This window comes from Meleagris gallopavo, chromosome 1 (genome assembly GCF_000146605.3).
Source record: "Meleagris gallopavo isolate NT-WF06-2002-E0010 breed Aviagen turkey brand Nicholas breeding stock chromosome 1, Turkey_5.1, whole genome shotgun sequence".
Taxonomy (NCBI): Eukaryota; Metazoa; Chordata; class Aves; order Galliformes; family Phasianidae; genus Meleagris; species Meleagris gallopavo.
The window spans coordinates 94,701,022-94,725,875 of record NC_015011.2 but is presented as its reverse complement, the minus strand read 5'-3'; the positions used below and the strand labels follow the sequence as shown (position 1 = coordinate 94,725,875).

The 24,854-nt window shown below is 36.4% G+C and overlaps 1 protein-coding gene across 7 annotated transcripts in view; it reads left to right on the top strand.

Annotated features, from left to right (window-relative positions):
- ROBO2 (roundabout guidance receptor 2) overlaps window positions 1-24,854 on the top strand; it is a 455,306-nt gene that overhangs the window by 398,610 nt on the left and 31,842 nt on the right. For 4 of the 7 annotated variants that reach the window (XM_031556595.1, XM_031556590.1, XM_031556589.1 and 1 more), the window contains 5 exons: window positions 4,119-4,161; window positions 5,733-5,860; window positions 11,055-11,336; window positions 16,246-16,402; window positions 22,553-22,813. In XM_031556595.1, coding sequence (XP_031412455.1) covers window positions 4,119-4,161; window positions 5,733-5,860; window positions 11,055-11,336; window positions 16,246-16,402; window positions 22,553-22,813 — 871 coding nt within the window. Of the gene's footprint in view, window positions 1-4,118; window positions 4,162-5,732; window positions 5,861-11,054; window positions 11,337-11,709; window positions 11,836-16,245; window positions 16,403-22,552; window positions 22,814-24,854 lie in introns of all 7 variants that reach the window. The other 3 variants (XM_031556582.1, XM_031556578.1, XM_031556579.1) reach the window with 1 other exon arrangement.

The window sequence follows — 24,854 nt, the reverse complement described above, 5'->3', positions numbered from 1 at the left end:
AATATTACAGTGACAGAACAGAATTTGCTTGTGTGCAGTGGAAATTGCAATTCTCCTTTCACATTTTGGTATACAGACTTATACAACAAAGGCACAGAATCACTTTGTAGAAATAAGAGAGATTTCATTTATCTGCTTATCTTTCCTATGACTTCAAACTCATTGTTGTGCCAGTAACTGCTCACTTGAATACTCAGGTGTTTTCAAGATTGTCCAGGCCATCAGTCATGCAAGAAAAGTCAATATGTATTTTCATTTATGAGTAGGTAAGCTTATTTAGTGACTAGTGCTCCTTGGGATTAAAGATTTCATGAAACCAAGTAAACAAAAACAAATTAAAAATAGATAAATAGAGAATTATGGAATGCTACACATTTTATACTTAACTCCTGAAGCTGTTAAATGAGGATAAGTTATTTGACAGAATAGTCCAAAGGTAGGCAGAAGATGTGATGGAATTTTTATATGCTGATTATCTGTTCTGAGTTAATGCTTATTAAAAAAGGATTAATCTACATTCATATTTGAGGAACAGCTTATCAGGAAAAGGAATAAGTCTTGGCTGGCAACATTAAAGTTTTCATTTGTGGTAGAAAAATGTGGCCTTCTAGAGATAGGCGTACATAAAGCTTTCTAAAGCTTTCTTGCCTCAAAATGTCAACTTACTGTATATTCGTATTTTTCCAGTCCTAGCAGGCACGAAGATTAAGTTTAACCTTGTCAGATAATATTAGTAAATAGTATGAGCATCTCCTTATATATTTAATAAAAAGCATATAAAAAACTCTTTAACATATGCCATTCTTCATAGAAATATATACAATATAATTTCTTTAAATATTTATGCATTTAAAATGTGCTTTGGATTATCTTTCTGCATTCTTGCAATCCTTGAAGTATAAGCTAGTGGAGATTCCTTCAAAATCTCTCTATGCAGAGGTTATTTTTTTTATCTTCTTTTGAAAACCAATCTCATCCCTTCAGGTCTGTGTCCTTTTTCAGAACATATATCAGATGCAAAGAATGCTGAAAGAGCTTTTTGCTTCCTCAGTGATAAAAAAGCAAGAGAGATGGGTGGGTCAGTGATAGGGACATCCTTCCTTTTCTCCTCTTACATTGCCCCTTGAAATTACTCTGCATCTTTTGAAAGTGGAGACAGGATGAATAAAGCCAGCTGTCTGTGTGTTTTATTTTTACAGTGACATCTACATGTCTGCATTGCATTAAATATGCTCCTATTCAGGCGTTTAGACTTGCTTTGTAATTGCAGAAATCAAACTACAGGCAAAAATGCTGACAAAATGTATGGCAGGAATGATAAACATAGTGCTTATGTTGGCAGCCTGACCATGTCTTCTGGTTTTTAGCTGTCTTTTCTTTCACAATATTGATGCTAAAAGGAAGGCATCTTCTCTATCTTCCCTCAGTCCGTTTATGGAAGTCATCTGTAATATCATTTTTATTTTTTTTTCTATGACATCCTGATGATATCTGCTCACTTATTCCAATTTTGGCTAGCTTAATTGATATTCCAGAGCCTTTGTGACCAAGAGTAGAAACCACAATGCTCTCTTGTTTCTTTTCTGATTAAGTTTACAACCAAAATTGTGCTGGTTTGCAAGGAGGAGGTTAAATGAAATAACCTGTATTCCTTCCCAGTTCCATATGTATTGCATAAGCCAGGCACAATTCCCTACCAAACTGGGTCACTGCAATACAAGCTCTTCTGAAGACAGTGTTTATGTTGGGAGGGCATAAGATTGTTTAATGTAGGAAGAAACAGGAAATGGTTGCTACCATTAGGATACATAGATAGCAGAAAAGAGAGTAAATGCTGTGTTACCTGTCTCTTCTCAGCAAGCTTGTATACAGCAGCCATTCCACAGCAATTACAGCTCTACAGCAAAGGTTTCTGTGTCATCTTCTTGATACGTTTTTCCTAGCATGCCTTCAAGTTCTCTTGCCTCACTGAGTAGAAAACAGAATGTGTCTGGCAAACATTGCTGTGATTTCCTACTAGCTCCTCCATTTTATCTTTGTTTTATAGAGGTACACTAGCAATATAAATATTTTTGAGACCATAAGTATGGATTTTTTTCCCATATGACTTACATAGATAAAATATCACACGTACACTCTATACAGTCAGTGACAATAATAGTTTAAAGCTATTTCTGGTAGTCTGTCATTGAAACAAGACCATTAATCCCAGGAGATTTTTCAGAAAATATGTTGCAGTGTAATTCCCTTAAAATTGTAAACATTATTTACAAAGGTTGTTACTGAATACACCTTTGTTTCTTGTTGTCCTTATTTGTTGTTGCTTTGACAGTGAAGAAGGTTGTAGTATTAAATAAGAAGGGGAGGAGTAAAGAAACAGAATCTCTACTGAAGTGCTAATGTACTTTTGACCAACATAGTTTGCAACATAGCTGGTCAGTAACACCTCTTCATATATTCACACATGATATCCAAAACACTTCAGATTATTCACATTGAAGCAACGAGTGATGCAGTCACTTGACAGCCTGTTAAAAGCAACATGAATGAAAGTAGCATCAGCTCTAAAGTTAATTAGCTGCAATGTTTTTAACGTCTCATTTTTCAAAGCAGACTTTAATACTTCCCATACTTGCATTTTGATTTTCTTTTCATTAATTGATTTGATTACATCCTTTCAAAATTCGGCTATTAACCATTTTGATGTGACATATGACTGCAGTGATTTTCTGATATTGGTAATAGTCTGTTCTGCAGTGAAGTGTAATTAATCACCCTACCCAAGCGCTCTTCAGCAAGGCTTCCAAAGGGGTTACTTTTGTCCCCTTTGCTCAATGTATGCTGTGAAATTACCCTAGGAATTAATGAAGAGACAAGTATTCTCTAAGGTATCAGAAGTATTTCATCAGTGGATTTGTGTCATTGCTAATTTTTTTTTAATCACAGCATTTCTACTGGATTTAGTAGTTTGATCAGGTTAGAAACATTTATAATGGAAGGCCTAATCTTGAATTGGTGTAGTTTGATCTAATACTTGGAAAACACTACAAATATTCAGGAATATGTAATTTAATGATGAAGATGTTTGTCTTAGAAAGGTAGATTGTATTTCCAATATTGGACCTTAAATTTAAATTAAGTTGGCCGTAGATTAATCCATTCCTCTCTGAAATTCTAAGCCTCATCTTCTTAGAGCTGTGAGGATGCAAGTATCCAGGACATTGATATACTTTAATTGTCAGCCCTGCCTATACCCAACAATAAATAATGCAATATTGCCACTGACAACCACAGTCATTTCTGAACCTTGATTCAAAATATTTGCCAGTGCTTCAAAAAGGACTGTGTAATCCTGTCAATTAGCATCTCAGTAATGTGAGTTTACCTATATCACTCTCGAATGTAATCCTGTTAATAAGGTAGATAAGGAATGAGCTGTTTCTTGATACCTATGAATGGGGCTACAGTGTATCCTTTGCATCCACAATGGCAAGACTGAAAGCATCTCTTCTCTGTAATACTGGCTTGTATGCATTTACATGTGTGTGTTAGTTCTTACATGTGCTGCTGATGGAAATCCTGCAGCTTTATGCTTCCCCCCCACTACTCCCCCCACCCCTTCAGTTGTAATAGAGCTGCCACTTCTTTGTATTTATCTTGGGAAATGGTATATTTGTGTGGTGACATGATATTACTGCATTACGACATGATGTTATTAACTCACTGGTGCAGTGTCATTATGTACCGAAGCAAAAGCATGCCAAGAAAACAATTTCATCACATGGCACAGTCTTGCACTGCAAAGTCATATGAAATGGCCTGTGGGAAATTCAGGATTTTTTCCTCAGGTGGCTGGCTTGCCTTGCAAGCTACAGAACAAATTGATGTGAATCAATACTGTAAGTCAAATCCTAAATAAACGGTAATCCTAATGTGCTTTATCCTTTTCTTATAATTTCTGTACTTTCTTATGTGATGATGTCAAGAGGCCTCCAATCTTGGACACTGAGTGATTTGAATTAATGCTTATAATTATAATTAATTGATTTCTCCCTGTCTTATATGTGTGTGCGTGTGTGTGTATATTTGTTTGTTTTGTTTTTCCAACCAAAATACAGTCACGTTCCAAAGAGGAGATGGAGGACTAATGAGCAATGGAAGGTATGTTTCTTTGCATAAAAGTCTTTCCATCACATATATTTCTAAAATTAGGAATCTGAAAATTCTGCAGGTGATGCACTTGAGTATTAAACAATCATTTGCAAGACCGACAATTACAGAAGGAGTTAAGTAGCTTACTACAAGGTTTAATGATCTATCTGTTGTGCACTTTGGAGGAATCAAGCCCAGATGTTTCATATCTCCCAGATGCCCTGAAAGAAATGCGTAGTAAATATCACAAGGAATGTGTTCATTTGTTACCAAGATGTTTATTGCATTAATTAGACATTCGCAAATGAAGTTGCTGTTGTTTAAGACTGCTTATTGGCTACCCCTAAATTGCTGTGAGTGAACAATTACACTTAATCGATCACAAAATAAATGATTCATGGATGATGAATAGGCTGTAGATTGACAGGACTAGATTCCACAACTTTGGCTACTCAATTGAAATTGATAAAAGCTGATAACAGACCCATATATCCTCATCTATTTTCCCTTTGCCAATATGGAGATTGTAATTAGGCTTTGGTAATAACTTCCAATCTCCTATTTAATCAATATTTTAGCAAAAAGAGATAAGGCCTAATGAGAGCTAGTGGATATGGCAAGAAAGCTGCTGGATCTTCTTATTGCTGTTTCCATAGAAACTTATGTTTCTCTTAGGGATTGTACCAGACAGGGGCCTATCAGAAATAAAGTACAATGATTATAGGTGTTGCTCCAACTTCGTGAGTGCATTAATAATCTAGAATAGCATCAGGACTATGGCTGATTTTGCTTGAGGGCTGGGGGCATTTACATGACATGATTTATTTTCCTTGTTAAATACAAATACAAACAATTCACATGGCTTGCTAAATTCCAGGCTGTTTATCCTGGGGTGAAAGAGACACAGTGCCTTATGGCCTGAGTTTATGTTCTCTTTCAACATGCTTACTGTTTAATACTGCTTGCAAAGCTTGAAATTATAGTGATATAAAAACCATGCAGTAGTGGCAGATAAAGATAGCTGTGGACTTTCCATTAATCCTGCCCAAACCTCTTTGCCTCTAAACCATATAAGAGTGCTTAAAGAAAGAGTTACCAGCCTGTAGATGACAGGCGTGCATTTGGGATGCAGAGGAAAGAAGAAATAGTAGCCCAAAGTCCTGGAAATGGCTGATACGGAGCAATCAGTTTGAGTGATTGTTCCCTTGAGGTGGTAATTTATCATTCGGCCCTGGTTTCGGATCCCATGATGGTACTGCCTAACCCCCATTTCACACAGACAACGGAGTTCATTTGGATTCTGGCAGAATCACGACTGATGCCTAGTCCCACTTCTGCTGACAAAGTTGATTTGTATATATCCTTAATTAACTGCTCAAGGTCTTTATATCATCAAAGACTACACAATTTTAATTTGAAATAAAGTCTCCTAAACTATTTCTTGCACACAATGGTAGGAAGAAAGTTATGCAGCATCTTCAATCGCTGTTATATCCAGAGTTGTCTCACAGATATTTTAATTTTGTTTGTATGTATATATGTATATGTATATCTTTTTTTTTTATTTTATTCTTCTTCAGTCGACCAGGTTTGTTGAATGCAAGTGACCCCAGTTATCCTTGGCTTGCAGACTCTTGGCCTGCCACAAGTCTGCCAGTTAACAACAGCTCTAGTGGACCCAATGATCTTGCCAATTTCAGTCGTGGAGGTAGGTTTCATTTTATTGTCACTGTATAGTATAAAATTGGATTTTTGTTTGTTAATGCCTAGATAAAGACTGTGTAATATTTTCATACTGCTATAGTTCTTTCTATATTTGACTAAAGATTCGATTTACGCTTGGCTTTAAATTGTCTATTTTACTGTGTCTCTTTCTGTTTCTTTAAAACATAGTTTTAAAGTTTACCCCACAGTGCTAGGACAGGGTCTGAGAATCATTTCAAGAGAAACAGATGGGTTCCCTTTTGCAAGGACACAAGCAATGTGCTGTGTAGAACACTGTAATCAGGGACAGAGGACATCTATAAGATCTGAGAAGAACCTGGGGAACCCAGGAAGAATGTTCCTCCCATGTTCCTCCAGCACTGTTGCTGTCACCTTGCTCATCCCCTTCCTGTTGTGGGACTGCTCTCAGTCTCAACCATAATCAATGAAGAAAGCCTCATGGGTGTTCAGAAATTTCCCTTCTTATTGGAAGAAAGAACACATGAAACAAACTATTTAGATTTGGGGGCAGTTATTTCCATTTTTAATTGTAGGAGGCTCTTCATGAGAGGAGGCAATAATTTGTAATTATGATGGTGAATCTTTAGAGAGATTATTTTCTTTCAAGCATTTTACTCAAATGGGAGTTTCAGGATGAACTATTGTGATTTTAAAATGTCAAAATAATTTTCATATCTCCTTCTTCATTTTTGTGATGTTATAACAACTTATTCTCTATAGTGGTGTTCAGGGGAAGATTGAAATTAAAAAAAAAAAAATTAAAATTAAAAAACAAAAGTGTGTAAGTGCTTTTAAGACATAAGTATATAAAAATCAATTCAACTTTATATGTCAAAATACATTAAAATGCAAAGAAAGTATATCAAACTATCAAACTGATAAATGTGAAAAGAATATAATTTTGAGTTGTATCAAAATCTGCCTCTGAAAGTAATCTCTCACTTTAGTTATAAATTCCTATGCAAAACCCTATGGTTTGACTACTTTGATTTCAAATTATATTAAAACATTCAGGGTTTATTTTCCATTTAAGAATGCTTTAAAACTCTTGTCTTACAAAAATATTATAAAATAAACAAGTGTCTGACAATATTTATAAAATAACTGAATATCTGCCAGCTTCTTTGTTGTGAATTTCTTGAAAATAAAGCTCTTTGGTACTTTTCCATCTTTTCATGAGCTCACATAATACAGAAGAATTATCAGTTTGTTTTTGTATTTGGCTCTGTAAGACTTAATTTGGAAGCATGTTTTAAGGCTTTGGGCTTGAGGGTGGATGACACATAGCTTCCAAATTTGTCCAAGAAATGCAACAGTTGGAATTTCAGGAGCTTACTTATACCCATGATCTTTTCAGTCCAGATCATACTTTTATTCTGGGGGCTTGGGGATCACTTAGTCCTATCTATTTCAGCACTTGAGTTTGGATGCTTTCTGCATTAGAGATGGATCAGAAGTCAGATATCTTTTAGTGCAAATTAATGTAGTTCTGTCTAGCAAAGATAGAACCTGAGCATCTTTGGATAAAAGGTCTGGATTAGTATTAGAGGACTGTAAGAATTTTGAAAATGGTAAGGTGGCAATCACTCTGTAGCAGAAACTGAGGAAGGCTTGTCTTTAAGAATGAAATCTGCATTATATGCTAGATAGGCAGTGAAGTGCAAGTCTGTGAGTGGTAAGCAGAGGTTAGGTTTGGAATCACAGAAGACCACAAAATAGTATTGAGACAACAGGAAAGATATTCCCTCAGAAAGTATGTTAGAACATTTGGAATTATTGTGAATTACAAAGAAAAATGGATATTAGAGAGCTTTTGGAACTGTCTAGTGGGAAATATCCAGTGGGAAATGAATGTCCATCTTCAGTCTGAAATATACACTGCTTTTTCTGCTGTGATAATTTGTTGGGAAAATCATACTTGAATTTTACTACTTGATTATGGCATTTTGTAAAATGACACTTTAATAGCTTATTGAGTGTTTAATGTATTTGTTTCACTGAGGACAAAAATTAATTTGTGATTGTATTAAAAATTTCCAGAAAGTCTGAAAAATTCATTTTATTAGTAAGACAGACTGAAAATTCTTGGCTGTTGGGAAATCATGCAACTTTCCACTCAAATGTATGTAAAGGTATAGTTCTTCAATAAAAAATAATGAGGTGACACCTCTTCAGCAAATAGAAACATGTTCTGAAGGATAGATTTATGTCTGTTTATTTGAGACAGGTGTGCTTTTTGCTAATTTTCACTTCCATCAGTCAGCAGATCCAGCATAGACTGGTTGTGCTGGACTTTATTGATTTTTGTTGAACAAAAACAGAATTTAATTACTAAATTTCAATCCATGGAATTTCAATCCGGTAGGTCTGTTCAGCCTTGTGAATAGGAGGCTTGGGGGAGAGGCGGTGGGGAATTTTAACAATTTGTATAAATGCTTGAAGGGAGGGAGCCTTGCTATTTTCTGTGGTGTCCAATGCTAGGAGGAGACAGTGACCACAAATAATAACACAAGTGATTCCACATAAGCATCAGGAAGCATATTTTTGCAATGCAGGCGACTGAGTGTTGACACAGGTTACCCAGAGACGTTGTGTAGACTCAATCCTTGGAGATCTTCAAAAACCACCTGGACACCGTCTTGGTAATCTGCTCTGGGTGTTCTTGCTTGAGCAGGGGTTGGATCAGATGAATTCCAGAACTCCCTTCCAACCTCAACTATCCCATGATTCTGTGATTCATTATGCTTTGATTAAATCAGTTGTGGAAAGGTCGAGTCTTTATATCGTGGATGAGTTATATGAAAGATAGGAATGCCCTTGACTCTCACATCTCATGCTATGTTTGCACGTAGATGTTTTTGTGATTGTATATTGCCCTAGATACCTGGGCACACGTGTATTCAACACACTGTATACATCTAGATAGGTAATAATAAACTGGTTTTGAAATATGACTTTTATTATGCATTAATTATAACTTTTGGCACTTCAAATTTTTCTGCAGATATGTAATATAATTTAGGTATTTAAAACACCCGATTGTTCCCATGTTGTTGTTTCTTTTTGTTGTTTGCAAAAAAAATGTACCAACACACCTAACTTTAATCTTTCTTCCTGTAATCTGTTTGCTGAGCACTTGTTATTGCCATATTAATTGGTAATTGATATTACATTGTTACTCTGAGACTGCAGATGCAAGACTTCACATTAAAACATTCACATACATGCAGTAGAAAATAATCCTCTGATGTAAGTTTTCAACCTAGGGAAAAAAATAAACAATGGGAGGAAGGAAGCTGTGCTATCCTATCTCATTGGCAGAAAAATCCTGAGACATTAAGAGACCAATTGTATTCTATCAGTTGCACAGCACCTGTGTCCGAGATTGGAATGGACTCTAAACACTTCTCTTTTCTTTTTGAGGTCTAAGATATATAGAAACATCTTTGATACCTAAAATGAGATCTAAACATCCTCACTATAGGAGTATGCATTATAGGAATTACTCTTCAATTGGAATCCAGTTCTGCCATCAGGCTATATGTAGCAAATGACATATAAATGATACACTATTCTAACAAGTAGATTCTCCTCTCTTTCAGTTTAAACTATCAGTTTCACTATCAGATCATGTAAAAAAAATTGGTCTCTCTCCTACCTGTAAGCTCTTTTCAAAGACTGAAAAGCCTCAGTGAGGTCCCTGGAGCCTTCTCTTCTCCAAGCTAAACAAGCCCAACTCCCTCAACCTTTCTTCACAGGAGAGGTGCTCCAGATCTCTGGTCATCTTCATGGTTCTTCTATGGATCCACTCCAACAATTCCACATCCTTTCTGTACTCAGAGTCCCAGGCCTGGACACAGTACTCCAGCTGGAGCCTCACAAAGGGGAGGGAGACAATCCTCTCTCTGTCCCTGTTGGCCACCCCTCTTTTAATGCAGCCCAGAATAGAGTTTACCTTTCAGTCTGCAAGCATACAATGCTGCCCTATGTCCAGTTTTTCATCCAGAAGGGCTCTCAAGTCCTTCTCGGCAGGGCTGCTGTCAAAGACTTTTTGTTCTCCCAGTCTGTATTCATATTTGGGATTGCCCCTACTCAAGTGCAACACTTTGCATTTGGCCTTGTTAAACCTCTTTAGATTCTCATGTACCCTCTTTTTGAGTGTGTCTGGGTGGCATCTCTCCCTACCATTATGTCAACTGCACCACTCAGCTTCAGAATCTAAATAAATTGTAATCAGTGTTTGAAATACTGACCTCTGTAATAGTGAGAGGGGATTTATCTGCCAAGCTATGGTTCTCCTCGAGACATCATGCCAATCATCATTTGATTCTTCACACTTCAGTAGTCTCAACTTCCAGCTCCAGTATTTCACCAGCAAATGTCACTACAGTCTTTAGTAAGGAGAGAGACTGCCAATGTAACTGATTAAACATACAAATTGCAGTATGTGGTAGCATTCAAAAGATGTGGAAAAATAACAGATATTAGGTAAACATGTTGTACTGTTTTTCAGTAAATGTAGTGGAGTATTTGAACAAGTTGTACTCCATTATCAAGAATACTTTGCTATTTTAAAAGACTGATCACTGAAATCCCTTCAGAATAACAGATTTTTTTTCACATTTCAGGAACAACTTGCTTTTATCAGGTTTTTCTTTTGCTGAAAAGGACAAATATGCTAACTAACATCAAAAAGAAAATTAGATAAGTTGATGCATAAAACTTTAAGGAAATCAAGGTTCTTAAAAATTACTTTGAGAGCTTTGGCATCCACTTAAGATTTTTGCTACATATTTGCTAGGAATGTTTCCTCTGTGATTTGTAAATTTGTTCCTTTTATCATTTCCCTGAAGCCCAGACATTGGTTCTGACATAGAATGAAAAATTGAAAGCATTCTTCAGTAGAGAAATATTCCAAACTTCACTTTTGCGGTTGAAAATATAGGAAAAAAAGATGGTTTCAGGCAGTGAGACGTGAAGGACAAGTGGTAGGCCTGTCACAGATGTTGGTAGCTTGGTGATGGTTGTATATCATCTTCCTTTTGTTGGCTCATGGACTTGTCTCAGCTGAGTTTGCAAACGTGCAAAATGACACATTTATTTTTCATCTTAAACGTTGATACTTTCAGGCTTCCTGTGCATCACTGATTTGTTTCATTCCCCTATGCTCACCACAGATGTGTTGCCACCAGTGCCAGGGCAAGGAGATAAAACTGCTACTATGCTTTCTGATGGAGCCATTTACAGCAGCATTGATTTCACGACAAAAACTAGTTACAACAGTTCCAGCCAAATAACGCAAGCTACACCATATGCCACCACCCAGATACTGCATTCCAACAGCATCCATGAGTTGGCAGTGGACTTACCTGATCCTCAGTGGAAAAGCTCAATTCAGCAAAAAAATGACCTGATGGGATTTGGCTACTCTCTCCCAGAACAAGGCAAAGGCAACAATGGTAATTACAGCTCGTATTTTCCAGAAATATATACTGTATCATCTATTCATGAGTTAGGGGAAAAGAAAAAAAGAAAAAAACAAAAAAAAAAAGTAAAGTATGTGAGATGTTGTTCATATTTACCGGAACTAATACTTATGTATCTTGCATGCATGCTGAACCTCACAGTCACAAAATATAGTGTTCCATGCTTTTAGTGCTGTGATAGTCATCAACCCATCTGCCTTGCATTAGGCTAGGAAAGGTATACATTAAATTAAAACTTGCGGCCCCACCACATCTGCTCTTGACTTGCTAACTGCATGTGTTGCATGTGCCTGTGCTGTCAACTAATCACACAATGCCACTGTGACCTTTGCCCTTTAACCCTTAGCCTTGCTTTACATCCCTGACTACCGCGTGGCTGAGGGATTGGCTAATAGATTGCCACACAACCAGTCACAGGATTTCAGCACCACCAGCTCCCACAACAGCTCCGAAAGGAGTGGCAGCCTCTCAGGTTGGTTTCCACAGCTATGGGTGGGTGAGGGACGGAGGGGTGTTTGTCAGCAGCTCACCAGGGAGGCAAACAAACTTCCCAGAGGCACTTTGCAGATAAGTATGAGAGTGCTTGCCCACTGGATACCAAAAAAAGATAGCCCATTGGCCTCCACTAAAAAAAAATTAAAAAAAACGTAGAAATGTCTCTTGAAAAACTTACTTGAATATAATTGGAGAATCCTCCCAACTATTGTGCCCAAAACTTGCCAGGACACTTTGAAATCTTGCCTTGTCATGTTCTTTCCCTGAAAGCACAGTTTATACTGCAGTTACACTGTTCTTCAGTTTATAAGCATACCCACAATTAACTTCTGAGGAGGTTAATATTTTTGTCGATTTATTAATAGGTTCCCCACTCCCATGAGCTGTTTCTAAATGTTGTATTTCAATCAGGCAGCTCAGAAATAAAAGTAGGCCCTGCAAGATGACTGAGGCTGCAAAAAATGCACCAAGTCTGCATATAAAGAGAATGCAAATTTTGTGTGTGTGCTGCATGTTATATTGGAAATATGACACATTTTTACTGACGAAAATGATTGTATATTGTATTCAAATACACTTTTTTCTTGATTTCTTTAGTTTTGCTTACTTGTTGCTTTTATTTCATATGAGGGCTGCTCCGAAAGTTTTGTCTCCTATTTTATTGTGTTGGCTGATAACGTCAGAGGTGGATGTTGGTGCTATGGCAGTAGAGGCTGAACCTTCCCACCAATATTCCATTACATTTTGTTGCCATATGACAGATGGTGGCAGAGGGGCAGTCTGGCAAAATGGCGTCTGACATGGGAGTGTGTATGAAGCAAAGGTGTGTCATTGAATTCTTCACTGTGGAAAAAATGGCACCTTTGACATCCATCAACATTTTCTGAATGTTTATGGAGACTAAACAATGGACATGAGCACAGTGAGGTGGAGGATGGTGCATTTCAGGAGTAGCTGACAGCAACGTGAAAGACAGCAACGTGAAAGACAAACCACATTCCAGACAGCCATGCACAGCTGTCACACTATGAAATGAAGAGTATTTCAATCAGCCCATCCATGTAAATCTGTTAATGGTGGTGACTACATTCAAAAACAGTGTTTTGTAGCTAAGAATTTTTTTCTAGCAAGTAGTGTTATTGTGTATCTGTTGTAGTTTCCATGGAAATAAATTGGAGGCATTACTTTCAGAGCAACCAATGTATAATTGTCATTTTTTTTTCAAGATGAAAATTGAAAAGCCAGAAATTAAAACCTGCTATTATACTTAACTAAAATAGGAGTAAGCCAGCAAGACTTCAATTTCAAGTTTTTACTGTACCGATAGCGTTTTGAATTTCTGCTGTAAGATGGAGCAATCATAGCAGTAAAAGATCAACTCTAGAAGTAGCTTTTTTATGTCAGCTTAAATGACTATTTCAAACTGTATGCTTAGATTAGAAGCCTGTAAACACTGGCCCATAATTCAAATAGACAAATTTATTTGCAAATGTTGTGTCCTCATGGGAAATATTAGTTTACTTGAAAGAGGTAGGAAAATAGACTTACAACATTGATGGAAAGGTATGTGAGAGCTGAGCTCATTCAATTCTACAAAAAAGGTTCTTGATCTTTATGTAACATGTACCGGCAAGAGGCTTATTGGCACCTGTGGCTGCATGAAAATGCAGGATTTCATATGCTGAGGTACGTATGTGCCAGTTATTAGAGGTCAATATCACACTTTAATGTGTTGATAGGTACAACTACCTGAGAACTTTCTGAGAAAATACAATCAGCGGTTTTCATTACAAAAATGTCAGTTGATCAAAATCTGGACTTCGAAGAAATATTTCAAGTGAAATGGTTTTGTGTAGTATTTCTTAATTTAAAGTGGAATTTCTGATGAAACATGGAGACTTCAGGTAGCCTGTCCTTCTATGGGCAGATCACACATGCTTTGATCAAAGCAGCTCACAACTGGATGTCCCATGGCTCAGATGATTGTTAAGAGTATTGGACTGTAGTCAGTATTTTGCTCTCCCTTGCCCACTCGTTATGTATATAATACAGATTATGTTTTTAATGCACGAGATTTTGAGGAAGACCTTCAAATAATCTGACAATTAGAGCATTACTAATGCTTTGATTACCTTTTTCTCATTAAGGTGAGCAGGAAACTTACTCTCTCAATTCCTCAGATAGTACTGTAAGTTCTAAAGATTATTCTAAGTCTCTATCTCCAGTGAATATCATGAGAAATTTCATCCCACTGTGGATTGGAAAATAGCTCAACACTCAACTGCTTTGTTAGGTAGGGAAATTTTGTGGCTGTACTTTGTGCAGCACATCTCCCACCTTATCTTGTTGCTGTAATCATTTGGCCAAGAGGTAAATTCTTTTTCCAGAACCTGAGTCGTCTAGAGATGTAAACAATATAATTTAATTTCAGTGTGAGGAGACACTAAAATAACAAGCATCATTGCTATGGGGAAACAAGGCTTCTATATTTCAAACACACATCAAGTATTACATGTATTATGTCCTCTAGTCTGGCAGCAGAGTAATTCTCTCCGTGGGGATAGGAGAAGGGAGTTTTCTGCCCAGCTGTAGAGAGTAGGCTTCTTTCCCTACCAGTAATGACCTTGAACTTTCTTTTGTTTATTTCATATGAGCAGTTCCTCAGCTCTTCTTCACTCTCTCTAATATTTTTGTTGTGTTTGCCCTTTCTCTACAAAACCCCTCAAATCCAATTGAATCCATAGTAACATCTCACACATCCAACTTTTGTTTTATCAGTCCCCTAAGATTACCAAGATCCTACACTTTAAAATCTCCCTCTCCATATCAATTAATCTCTAAACGCTCCTCTCCATTTCTCTTCCTTAGATACTCTTAGATTAAATGCCCCAGCAACACACACACACACAAGTATGCCTGTGCTTTCCTCCCAGAAAAGCACTCCTGCCTTAGCTCTTGTTTGTTCCTAATCCTGCTGACTTTTCCAAACTTAATCTATCCTTCAAACACTTAAATTCATGTTCTTCTTTTGTATCTGCTTCAGCCTCAGCTTGCCCTCACTCCCATTGTCTCTCAGACGAAAAGACAAGTGACAAGGGCTGAGATCTGTGACAAGTGTTTATCTCATGCTAAAATTGCACCTCTTTCTGGATGTCTCTATATCTAAAGCTAAGACCAGGGCAAAGAAGATGGTGCCACAGAGTGCTACCCTGCCTGACAAATCAGTTGTAGCTTTTCTGATTCATTTCTGTCGAGAACTTTTTACATGATTTGTTTTTCAATTGATTCTTATAAAGCAGCATGAGATGGTAGTGGGTAGCTGGATTAGACAGCTCTCTGCAGCAGGCAAGACCCAAATGTCTGCTAGCTAGGTATCTCACTAGAAAAGCATAGAACAAACCATTCTTCTGCCCAACAATTCAGAGTTTTAATAAAATGGAAATGGTTGAATCTTGAAGCAGTCAAGGTATTCGAAATATTTTTTGTCTCGTTCCTCCTACTAATTAATTCTTGACTGAAAAAAAGGATCAGAGCAAAATGCAAGAAGCAAGACAAGTGGGAAGAGAGCTTTTTCTGTAAAATTATTCTCCCACAAATTGGAGTGCCTCGTTTGGAAAAATGGATATGAAAACAATGGGAAAAGAGAAAAGGGCTTAAGTAAAATGTGTTGCTCAATTCATTTCCTCTAGCTGTTCCATTTGAGCTCTACATCAGTAATAGAACCGGTTGTCCAGAGTGGCACAAAGGTAATTGAATCCTGTGAAACAAGTTGTTCTAAAATACTGCAGAAGACTTCCTGATATTTAAAACAATGAAACTTGATAAATTTCTATCAGCAAAATGCAGTTTATTTTTGTTTTGACTACATACATGTCATCCAAGCTGAAAAAAATCAGTCTAATGACAATATTTTTATTCTGTCCTTAACCTCTGTGTTTTTCACATAAAGAAACTATGAAAAACAATGTTATAAGCACACATTTCTGTTTCTGACATTTCAAAGAATTTGTAATGGTCTATTATATTTTTATCCATCAGTGAATGCAAGAAATCATAAAGAACACATGAATAAATCAGAAATGTATTCCTGAGGCAGCAAGATATGTCTTTCCTTGACTGTGCACTACTGTGCAAATATACTGGTGCAAATATATGGAGTTCACATTTTAAAAAGAATTGATTTAATTAACTATTCAAAATATTTTTCCATTATTATTTTTGATCCTGTAAAAACATTAGGATGCTGGTGCTGATTCTGCTAAGACATAAATGTGTCTTCTGTTTTGGGGCATGCCAGCTGGAATCAGAATTCTATTTTAAAAATTTAAAAAACTACCTTTTTTCACATTATATCTCAAAAATTTTATTTTTCTTTTTGGATTTGCAGGTGGCAAAGGAGGGAAAAAGAAGAAAAGCAAGAATACTGCCAAGCCTCAGAAAAATAATGGTTCAAACTGGGCCAGTGTTCCCCTCCCACCCCCTCCTGTGCAACCGCTCCCAGGCACAGAGCTGGAACACTACGGGGTGGATCAACAAGAAGCAGGGTAATTTTTTTCTTTTCCTTTTGAAGAAAAGTCTGTGATTTGTGGAGATGGGGCTTCTGGGTTTTTTGCTTTGTTTTTCCAAATGACAACATTATTCTATTTTGTTTTAAAAAAGAGAACGCCTTATCATATAGACTTATTGAAGGCTATGGAGGAGGACTGTGTGACTAGCTTCTCATGAGAGTGAATGAAGATGGAAATAAAATCAACCTTGCTTCATCATCATGTAGGGTTTCTCTGCTTACTCATGCTGAGAATTTATCTCGCTTCACAATTAGCCTAATGAATTTTGTTGGGGCTGCTTGTAGGTTATGGGACTTAGTAAGTAAGGATAACATAATATGGCCCCTGTATTTTTTTACTGGTTTGATGTTGCCTGTTTTCTGTTGTCTGATGCAACAGAACAAAAAATACACATAAAATTGTATTGATTTTAGAAGATCAACCAGTTGGAAGTAATCTTCTCATTGGCTTTTAGAAGAAACTTCACAGTTGAGGAAGGTATGTTATTTGTAGGTATTTTTTGAATTTAAACTACTCTTGAGACTCTGGAACCTTTCACTTATCTTTGAATATCATAAACTTATTCTCAAGGACAAAAAAAATCACATAAAAAGCAATAAATAAGAGGAAAGAGACATTTTCTACACAAAGTACAACTATGGAATGCTTTCTATGAAGTGAAATTATATGAAATTCCAGATTATCAAACTCTGGATGAAAATCAGAACATGTAGAAAAATAGTTTACTGTGATCAACTCTGTTGGTGCCTACAGGAATCACTGCAGTTCCTTCTGGGACAAATCTACCTGCTTAAATACATGGAATAATCAATATTTCCTAATGATGAAACATATGTTTTAAAAATTATTTTAATAGTTATACTGAATAAAAATATTTCAAGTGCTATCTCTTTTATAAGTACTTCTATGATGAAAATCAGAAGATTTAAATGTTAATGTTTGACTTTTAAAATGAGTGGTAACTAGCTATATGTCAGTGGAGTTCCTTTTAAAATGAAGGCTATATTAGAGGTACAATTCCAAAGTGAATATAAAGGAAAATGAGCAAACTTACTGGTTGTAAATATTTTTTGAAATATCAAGAAAAAAAAGTTCATATAAACATTTTTTCTGTATTCTGATATAAAAATAAAATAAATTCAAGATGGTTTAGCTATGTAGTATTTGTAATTATCAGTTTATGTCCTTAAAACTTACGTTGAGCCACTTCATTAAAATAATTAAGCTATAGAAGGTGAACAACTTAGATTTTCTTCAACGACAATGAAATAGCATAAAAATTAAATGGAAATCCATCCAGGGAAATCCCTTGTGACACAGAGCTTCACTTCTCAGTTCCATAAAGTATCTGTTATCTTGGCATAAGAAATTATATTGGTCACCAAGACAACACTTTGTATTTAAGGATAAGGTAATCACCAGTCTTGCAGGTTCCTATCAATTCAGTTTTTTCCCTATCTTTTAAATTACTCTTTTATGTGTTGGTTTGGGTTTTTTTTTGTTTGTTTGTTTTTTGTTTTAATGGTATCTCATTAAGAGTGATTATAATAAGATCTCCTAAAGTGCATTTTACAAGTCAAAGACAAATATAGAACCAAAGATTAGACTTACAGTGTCAGTATTGAGCTACAGTAATTTGCAAAAAACTTCACTGAATCCTACTCAATACTAATGGCCATTCTGTATTCAGGGGGTTGATGTTGTTTCTGTGGATTTCAAAATGCTAAAATGGAATTTATCATAGACTGCATTCCTTATGTTTCCATTATGTTTCCATTAATGTTGTAAAAAATGCTTATCTTTTTAATTGTTTAAACTGTTTTGTTTTCCTTTTCTTTGATATATACTATGTATGACAAGTTCACTGTGTTTTAACTTCAGAATTAATTATATGCAAACATACATATATTGTGAATTACATTTGAAAAATGAATTTCTAGTCAGAAAAACTAAAAACTTTAATAAAGTCTTCACAGTGTCATCTGAAAAGTGATCATTAAGAACAATAAAACAAGGAATCTGGAATGTAAATACTCATTTTTCTGTGCATCTCTTCCTATGATTCTTGAATTAAGTGTGAGTTCTATGGGCACGAGTATCCCAAATAAACTAAACAATTTTGACACCTTATTTTATGTATTAGAAATCAACATTAGTGTTTTTCTGGTTAATAAATTATAAGAAACAACCTACAGTAGCAATGACAGAAAAGCAGTCGCTACACTTAAACATAAAAGGAAGAAAAAAACAACTCTTGAATCTCTTTACTGTCTTCTCCCCAGAAGAATCAAGGTCTACATTCATGCCTATTTTTCCATAAACTTCAACAAGTATAACAAAAGATGTACATGCAAATCCAAGCAGCCATTGTAAGCAACATGATAGATTTGGGAATATACTTAATTCCAGTTCAACCTATGAAGAAAGTCTATTTATTAGTGCTGTTCCCCTAGCAAACTCATTCCTGTGAAATTTTCCCCTTTTTCTTGGCCTTCTACAAACTCTCCGCTTGTTCCTTGCTCTTCCACTTGCATATACTTCACAGTCTTTGAAATTACTGTTTTGTAAATCAAACATTCTTTTTGTGTTTTTTTTCTTTTTTTAGAGAAGATGCTTTTGCTTGGTTTTATCTTATACACTTGACAATAAGGAAATGTTTATTATTATTCTTCATCATCTCTTTGTATTTTTCACCAGTAATATGCATGATCGTAAGCCAACCACAGTTATGATTGGTTATTTTTATTTCCTACTACTGATTACAACTTGGAATGAAGCATTAGCTGCTGGTAGTTAATGTGCGTGATAGTGAAATTGCTATCCTTAGAAACGTATCTGTTGAGAGCATGTATAGATGATAATATATTTTATATAAATAAAATACTTTCTTTTAAGGCCTAGAGAAGGAAATTTTCTTTCCTGCAACAATTTGTGTATTGAAACAGAATTCCTATAGAATGTTCCCTTTATCTATTACTTGTACTTTTTAGTTTTGAAGAAGAAACCCTGACAGTGAAATGAACAAGCAAGCAAAGAGAACAAGATGAATATAGAATAAATCTGCTAATGTTAAAATAAAAATTGTTAGAAACATATTCATTTTTGTCAACTGGACTTAAAATTAATCATCATGAAATTACAACCAGAGGTTCCTAGTGAAATTAAGGGTTTTAGATTTAATAAGAAGTACTTGAAAAAGTTGAGTGCATTTTTTTCTGAGTTGTATTTACCCAAGGATCTGAAAAAAAAAAACCATGGATGTGACCAATATTCACTATGCTAGTTCCAGAAGTTTAAATAACTGTATAATTTATATGAGATGCAGTCACAATGTCATCCTTTAGGTTTGCTTGCTTTTTCTTTTGGATTTATTTTTGGTAAATTGAATGCTAGGGCTGATGACTTTTCAGACATTAAGTTATAAAGATACCTGAGATTTTGAATCTCACTGTCCTGAGCTTCAGGCTTAGGCTCCTCTCTATTTCAAAAAAAAACCTAGTTGAAAATACTGTACTTGTGCAGAATCTTTTTGTTAAGAAATAGGCTGTCAAGCTGAACTTTTGGGGATTTCAAACAAGCAGGCTCAAAAGGCTAGTGCCTCCAAAGCTCATTTATGCGCTACTGTAAAGTCACTAAGGAGTCTCTTTCAGCCCTGTCCCTTTTAAGGAAGATGCTATTACACTTAAGCATGAAGTTGAAAGAGAGTAACAGAGTTATTGCACTGCAGATTTTTAACAGCATAAGTTAGGATGGTCTCTTCACCTTCAGGTGTCAATGTCATGAGTGAATATGGCAAGGAAAGACAAGTTAAAGCTATTAATACACTGTCTCCTATGGAATTTAATGTAGATTATATAACATTTTCTTTAAACTCTCTGTTGTGAGAACGGATACTCAATCATCCAGTAGCTCCTAATACTTAGTGTTAAGACACAGCATTCATTTGTCCTTCTGTGCACATACATATTTCTGTATAGCTGCACATGGTTACATCTAAATATAAATTTAAAATGATACCATCTTTAATTACAATCTACATCTTCCACAGGCTTTCAGCTCTTTAAGTCAGATTTTTAGCTGTCCTTAATCTGTAATTTTAAGTATGGCCTACTTTTGAATAATGGAAAAGGCATTTAGTTAATTTTTAGAAATCTTCATCTTTGCTTAAAACAAATCTTCTGTTCATAATATGAGTTATGAAACTTCTCTGTCTCGGTGTTCTCAGCCTTTTTGAAACCCAGCTCCTCACATGAGAAAACTGTCAGTGATTCATTTTTCTCAGGTAAATTGATAATTCCTACAAAACAAGGAACCTTAAAGGAACATTTTTAAATTACTTCAATAAATTAGCTGTGTAACTCAATGCATTGTTTGCAGTATTGAGACCAAAAGGTACCCTTTTTGAAGACCTTGAAGTTGGAAAGTGACTTAGATGATGCTTGGGAATGATCTTCAGGGTATGAGATGATTTGACAGTGAAGGAGCTGTGAGAGCTTTGGTTGTCTACTTGTTTTTTCAAAAGAGCTGTCTATCCTGAGATATTTGGGAATACACTGGGAGTTAAGAAGACACTCAAGGGATTGCAGACTGGCTGGATGTGCAGATGGGAAGAACAGACAGTGTTGAGATTTGAGTTCTGTTAGCAAAAGTGTGCTCAGCAGAAGATGTGTTTGGATTAGGGCATTACTCTGGGGAAGCAGTGCTTAAGGTATAACAGGCAGTAGGGCCTACGTGTTTTGGTTAGTGATGATATCTCTAAGGGACAGGGTCCTAGAATGGTACTATAATACAGTCCTGGACTGAAAGGTTCATGGTGAAGCCAGGGACAGGAAAGGATTGAATCTCTGGCAAAGCTTACATAAGAATATAAAACATCTGTTTCTAATCCTGATCAGATATAGCTTCATCTCTTACCACCAAGATGAAAGATCAAAAATAGAACCAGAAAAATGTAATGCCTATTAGAACATACACATATATATGAGGAGAGATTAACTTGGTATTGAAGATTATTGGTAGTTAGTTGTTAACCTTTTAATGTACTTTGAAGAGCTGTGTTGGAAGTGTTCAGAAATTTAGCACCGTCTAGATAAATCCAGAAAAGTCTGATTAGGAGGTGGGGTGCTGGCAGAGCTGTCAACTTGTGCATTAAGTGTATCTTATTGTTGGCACAGCTGCATAACATATGCCTAGGGCAAGTGCTGCATAAATGTATTACACATCATGGTAGATACATATATACTCTGTAGAAAGACAGAGTGAGGAAACTGTGTGGAAAGTGTTGCTTTTTATAGAAGCTACAAACTAAAAAGAAATAGTAAATTTGCAGACAAATAAAGGGGGACGTGGATATGAGGAAGCACCTAAGTACAAATCATTGTGATCTTCCAATACTTTAAAGGAGCTTACAAGCAGGAGGGAGACTGACTTTTTATGCAGGTAGATAGTGATAGGACAAGGGAGAGGTGGATTTAAACTGAAAGGAGAAGTTTAGGTTAAATATTGAGTGAAGAACTTCTTCACTCAAGAGAGTGGTAAGGCACTGGCACAGACTGCCCAGAGAAGCTGTGAATGCCCCATCTCTGGGGGTGTTCAAGGCCTTACTTGATGGATTATTGAGCAGCTTGATCTGGTAGTGGCTATCCTGCCCACAGCAGGGGGTTGGAACTGGATGGTCTTTGAGGTCCCTTCCAACACAATCCATTCTGTGTGATACAGCTGCATAAAGCTCACTGTTTTTTAAGAATGCTCCTATTTTCGTGTCTAGGTCAATCTTCAATACATTCTCCTAGGTTAATGATTGAGAAGGTAAGTGAGTTCATTTTTGTAGCTGATTGTGGAAGGAATGTTATCACCATCCACACATGTGATTATGGATCTGTAATTATTTTTGTTGCACATCTTACTCAAGTTGCTTAGTAGTTGTGGGAAAAATTAAACAGAATCACTAAGGAGAACTGAAGCAAGTATGACCCTATTTTCAATAAAAATTATTAATTAATTAATTAATTAATTAAAACTCACTGTGTGTGAGGAATCAAACTGTAGTAAGAACCTTGTATACCTGCTGCTGCACTTCAGAGCTCAGATTTGACATATACTAAGTTTGCTTGGTTTTTATTTTAGATATGACAGTGATGGTTGGTGTCCACCCTTGCCTGTTCAGACCTATCTCCATCAGGGCATGGAGGATGAGCTTGAAGAAGACGATGATCGTGTTCCCACACCTCCTGTGCGAGGAGTAGCTTCATCGCCTGCGATCTCCTTTGGGCAACAGTCAACTGCAACCCTCACGCCTTCTCCGCGAGAGGAGATGCAGCCAATGCTTCAAGCCCACCTTGATGAATTAACCAGGGCCTACCAGTTTGATATAGCAAAGCAGACATGGTAAATGTTTGAAGGGGGCACTTGCAGTCTGGAAAATGAAAACACAGTATTAATCTATTCCTGAGTGATATAAATATCAATTCCGTTTAACAACATTTTGCTAATGTTTACAAAACTGTAAAATGAACAGGAAATAGCAAAACTGTATCTTTAGTGCAAAGGCCATAAACATTGAAATATGCTTTTTAAATCATAATACTTGACTAAAAAGACAAAAAAAATGATATTCTTCTGGAGTTTTGCTTATACTGAATAGTTATCACCCACCTACTGACAAATTGTATGCCATTCACAATGTTCTCAGGCTAGCAGAAGACATGATTTTTATAGAATTTTCAAAAATAATGAATGACTAAAGCTCTGATTAAAAATAATGCTAATTACTTGAAATAGCAATGTAGCAGTTTTTACTCTTTATCACATGAGAATGATGCATTTGTAATCTGGCTGTATTTTGAAACACCAGGAAAATTTCTGATTTGTAGGGAAAACCCAGAAAAGACTTGAAGGAAGTTAGAATTTACAGAGCGTATCTTGCATTTCAGAATGCTTTATGCCTATTTAAGAGAAGAGCAAGCAAATACCACAGTAACATTTCCCCTGTAAAACAAACAGAAGCGATCTCTTTGGGGATTGAAAGGGGAACTTGTCATCTGCATCAGAAGGGGATGCAGTGAAGGTCAGTTGCTTTCTGGATGTTCCCTAAGTGGCAGCTGTCCTTTAGAAACTTTTATATCCAGACAAAGCTTGAGACTCTCAGAGGACAGAAGTGAAGCTAGTCATGTGGCACACTGCCAGAAGCGAAGCAGCTTTCCATACTGTTAAATAAAGTCGCAAAGTTATTCAGCTTGAGCTACCATAAATAGACCAGGTAGGTTGGAAGGCCATGCCAAATCAAAGCCAGCTGTTTTCCCTGGACTCTGTCGAAGCCTGAAGGCTTCTCTGCAATCTACACTCCATCAACAGGGCACTTTGGTCCCACCACAGTGCCATGCTGCCAAACACGGAGCCCAGCCTACTGTGGGACAGACCCAAATCCCAGGCAGCAGCTAAACTAGGGCTGCTGAAGGTGGCTGGCTTCCCAGATACACATCCTGTCTGCATAGGCAATGCTGCTGCATTTTGCAGCTGTTATGCTTTCTACACCCTGCAAAGGGCAGGCACCAGCCTGGTAGCGGGTAATGAGACAGGGTGCAGTTGCAGTGCCTCTAGCAGCTGACAGGATAGGTCATCTGCAAAAATGAAAATTGATCAGGGACTTTCATAACAGGGATAGTAATATACAGATTTTTTACTTTGTAATATACTTAGGAATATGCAGATTTTAACGTCACTCTTCTGTTAAGGACATATTAATTGTACACAAAACTCTGAAAAATAATATACTTAAAAACCTGTATTTTCATGCTAGGTTATTATTCTGCAGATTTAGGGATATATATTGAGAGCTGCAAATACAGGTGGTTTGTGATTGGTTGGCTGGAGATGCACCATGCTGCCAAAGGGTCTAGCAAAGGCTGTTCAAAGTCAGAGGAAAATCCTCCACTGCCTAAGTGGGAAGGAAAATTTCTTTGTTTTCCTTTTGCAAGTTTAGCCTATCCAGTATAGAAAGAAAAAACAACAAGATGAGACCTATCAGGTTACTGTAGGAGTAACTGAAGAGATATTTAGAGACCAGTCAATTAGGAATTTAAAAGCACATTACTAGATTACTAGAAAAGTATGTAATCATTATGGCCCCGATCCAGCAAATCACTTAAGTATATGCTTAACTACAAGTACATGAGATATTGACTTCAATTGTTCTATCACATGTTTAACATTAAGCATATACTTAAGTATTTTGCTTGATGGGGAGCTAATCACGCTGTTTATTGAGGGTGTTAGATCACAGTGCCCTTTAGCGCAGTGTTTTGAATACTGCATAGCCAAGATCCTGGTGTCCAGATAGAAAAATACTCAAGAGCTGTTAATCAGAAAGAGGTTGTATATTAGAAAGACAGTCTTTGCTCTGCAAATAAGCTTCAGACTAAGCAACAAT